Source organism: Poecilia reticulata, linkage group LG14 (assembly GCF_000633615.1).
Source record: "Poecilia reticulata strain Guanapo linkage group LG14, Guppy_female_1.0+MT, whole genome shotgun sequence".
NCBI classification, from domain to species: Eukaryota; Metazoa; Chordata; class Actinopteri; order Cyprinodontiformes; family Poeciliidae; genus Poecilia; species Poecilia reticulata.
In genome coordinates this window covers 17,849,087-17,853,140 of record NC_024344.1, presented here as the reverse complement: position 1 = coordinate 17,853,140, position 4,054 = coordinate 17,849,087, and the positions used below count along the sequence as shown (strand labels likewise).

Below are 4,054 nucleotides of genomic sequence, written 5' to 3'. Positions count from 1 at the left end.
GTTCTGAAGATCCTGCAGCTTCCACTTCTCTTCCTAACATGGCGCCTCCTCACCCTGACTCTCATACTGACAGGAAGAACCACAGAGCTCTGTTAGGTTAGAAGCTCATCTTCTGAAGTCATTTGTGAATGTTAGCGTCTCATTTTCAGCAGTGGAGCTATAAAAGTTGAAAAAGGTTATTATTTTGGAGAAAATCTCATCAAAATCAATATTTCCACTAAATAAGAGGCAAACAAATTTGTTTGATAAAGAAAAAGCCTCTCAGACTCTGAGCTCAAAGCACCAAACTATTTTTTATATCGGACAATTAATTTAATTCACATAATTCACATAATTATCGCGTTAGAAGCCATTTGTTTGTTAAATACTTAATGAAACATATTTACCGTGTTTGATGTTTGTTGTAAATGAAGTATAGTCAAAGAACGAGGTAATTAGACCAAGTTTGTCGTTTATTGAACGTTCAGAAATCGCAATGATGCGCCATTGCAAAAGTAAAAAAATAAGTAAAACAACTTGAACAGGTGATCAACTCTAAACCACTCGCACCTTTTTACTCTCCATCTCTGGAGATGGAGAGTAAACACCCGTTGCTATGGCAACCTCCTGCACTCCGCAAGCAAACCCGAGATTATGTTAAAAATATAACATTCAGTCCGTTACAATATTAGGTTTACAGGCTTGATATTATTTTGCGATCATTAATAAGCCTCTCATGAACACAGCGGTGATTGATTAGTTAATTTTAAACTCCTACTCTGCTCGTTATTTTGGCATGGGACCGAAACGCACAGAATTGCGCAGAATTGTCACCTAATGCTGAGATCAGCTCAAAACCTTCCGCGATCGACATATTGCAGCCCTGCTCTACCAAAGCACGAACAGTTCAGAAACAATATGAAATGAGAAAAAAAGCTATTTATTAACTGATCAAGTCGTGTTTTAGATTGTTCTTAAAAGACTAATCAGTCACGGCTGATTAGTGGGTGAACTCACGGCTGCTCGGTGAATCCATTGATTTTTTTACAGCAGACAGCCGCTCCTCTCTTGAGGGTACTGCTTACCCCCGCTAAATCTTTTAGGGGTACGCAGTACCCTGCCGTACCCCCTTACTTTCACTCCTGGGTATAGATATTATGATCCAGTAGATGGCAGTAGTGCAACAATAATGGATGCAAGCTGCTGTTGAAATCTAAAGAAGAAGAAGAAGAAGAAGAGGAAGGCGCCCATTTTCATTTAGCACGTGCTAGTAGCAGACACAGGATCAGCACTTTTACTGTTACAGTTACCGTTCGGAAACTACTGTAATCAGTTCTGTTAAATCTAATCTTGGCAACCTTTTCTTTTTCAACCGTAATAAATGTCCGCCCCCCTCTGCTGCTGCTGCATCGTTGTGGAAAACCTGGAGCGGCAGAGATATCTGCTATATGTGCATGTTTACTGGTTAAAAAAAAACTTTGAGGTTGTGGTTTATAGTCCAGTGCGGCTCATAGTTCGGAAAATACGGACAATAATCCTTCCTGGATTTTTTCTGTGAAGAACCCAGAGAGGGTTATTTGGTTATTATTTATTTCATTAGTAGTGTTATTTATTTCCTGACTTTTGTTCTGTGAAGAACCCAGAGAGGGTTATTTGATTGTGCTTTCTGGAAAACAATACATTTTTACMTTTAGGCACTCCTGCAATCGTCACACTTTTTCTGTTACAAACTGACTCCGGCCCCCCACCAGAGAAGGGAAAAGTTATGTGGCCCTCACAGGAAAAAGTTTGGGGACCCCTGATTTAAAGGAACTCAGATTTTCCTAAGATTTTATGGACATAGATTAACTCAAAATAGTACATAACTGTAAAGTAGAAAGAAAACTTTATATAGTTGAAGCTTCTCGTAATGCTCTGTACATGTTATGAGTTCTCATCAAACAGACCTCATTTCTCATTCGTAAATATTTTTTAAAAAAAATTTGTTTCCTCAGGCCACTTTAGCTTCCCAACTTGACCAACTGAACGCTGAGTCCAGCTCTGCTCAGATGCAGCAGCTTCAAGTGGAAGAAGCTGGAGCTGTCCCGACTGAGCAGGAACTGGTGAGTCTGTGTGAAAGACTTACTTTAGCAAGAGGCTAATCTTGAAATTAGTTTTATTTTTAAATTATTTTTCATGTGAAAGCTGGGGACGTTACTTAATTTCTAAAAAAGAACATTGAATACCATTCAGTTTTTTTTACATTTGTAGTTATTTTTTATTTACCTTGTATTTAAACCACTACAGAGGTTTGTAAAAGTATCCATACTTCTCAAACCAGTGGTGTCCAAAGTCATTTGGGGCCGATGTCCTGCATGTTTTAAACATTTCCCGGCGTCTTTCTGGATGTCTTCGTAACATGCTGAGTAGCGAACAAAGCCATTTGAATTAGCTGTGTTGAAACAGGAGCACATCTAAAAACATGCAGGATTGAAGACTGACTTTGGACATCCCTGCTTTCAATCAATTTGTCAAAATGTTTTCTTGAGATTTTGAGTGAAATACCATCAAATAATTCTAAAGTGGAAAGACGTTGGCACGCGTTTGAAATTGTTTTTACAGACTGTGTGTTGTAGACATGGGAAAAGACCTCTGTGAGCCAGTGCCTAACCAATTGCCTGTTGCTAATTAAGAAAGTTGCTTACTTTCAACACCTGATAAAAAAAATGTAATAAACTGAAATATCAATCTGTTAAGACAAGGATGCAGAGTTTAAAGTGTAACTAACCCCCAAATCAACTTTTTTTGTGTCTAAATAAGTTACTAATGGTGCGTCCGCACCGAGCGCGTTAACGCACGTTAAAAATGCGTCAGACGCTTCAAGTTTAACGCATGTGCACTTTGACTGCAGATGCTTGATGGTGCGTTCCCACCAAATGCGTTTCACGCATCTGGTTGTTGGGGTGGAGATGGGTTGAGGGACACGTTGGACGTGCTTGACAGGTTTATGCTTGTATTCCCGGTCGGCGTGTGCGTTAGTGGAGCGGGTCAGCCTGTGGAGATGTTGCGCTTGCCTCATAATCATACAGCATACATATCATACACATACAATCATACATATATAAAAACACGGAGGGCTGCTGGTGGACCGCCTTGGCCACCCCTGCCTCTGGGCTTAGCAAGTTTTCTGGGGAACACCATAGGTCACCTGTCTGCTTCCGTTTTAATCGCTCTCTGTCAGAACCGCTACACATTGCCATAGCAACTGACTGACAACAGTCCCGCAAGTGTGTCAGAATTCAGTCCATTACAGTCTTATGTTTTAATGCTTGATGTTTATTTTGCAATTATTATTAAGTCATCGTCTGAACACAGAGGTGGTTGTAGGGGTTGCACCGATTAGTCGACTAGTCGATTCTTTTCTCTGCAATGACTTTTTTTCTAGGCCAGTGACTAGTCGCAATCAGATGACAAAACAGATTTTTCCAAGGAAATGAAAGAAGGTGGAGTAGGTGAGTTCTTCGGAAACCTCAAATTGTATAAAAATGTAAATAATTTAACAAAGACAAACTGTAAATTACAGCATAGGCTCCCGCAATAGGGATGTTGCGCGGTGGTTAGCGCGGCGCCCCGCATACAGACTTTAGCTCGCGGTAAAGTCTGTCAGGATTGGCCTGATAAACGCCAGGTCGCTTGTGAATAAAACTTTTATTCTTCGGGACTTTTTTAGTCGCCAAAACCTGGATTTTATGTTTGTGACTGAGACGTGGCTGAGTGTTGGTGAGTCCAGTGCTCTATCTGAGCTTTTACCAACGGATTGTTCTTATTTTAATTCACCACGGACTTCGAGGAGAGGGGGAGGCACAGCGACTGTTTACAAACAGGACTATAATTGTAAGCAGTGTTTTCTACAGACGTCTTTCCCCAGCTTTGAGTTTACGTCATTTGAGATGAGACACGTAAACCCAGTTTTCTGTGCTGTCGTTTACCGCCCCCCCAAATATAATAAGGATTTTATAAGCGACTTCTCTGACTTTTTATCTGGGATTTTAACTAACTATGAACATGTTCTTATTGTTGGAGACTTCAATATACA

General features: G+C 40.3%; 1 protein-coding gene across 5 annotated transcripts in view; it reads left to right on the top strand.

Annotated features, from left to right (window-relative positions):
* LOC103476104 (voltage-dependent T-type calcium channel subunit alpha-1H-like) overlaps positions 1–4,054 on the top strand; it is a 41,131-nt gene that overhangs the window by 19,139 nt on the left and 17,938 nt on the right. For all 5 annotated transcript variants that reach the window (XM_008428200.2, XM_008428202.2, XM_008428201.2 and 2 more), the window contains one exon: positions 1,974–2,081. In XM_008428200.2, coding sequence (XP_008426422.1) covers positions 1,974–2,081 — 108 coding nt within the window. The remainder of the gene's footprint in view (positions 1–1,973; positions 2,082–4,054) is intronic.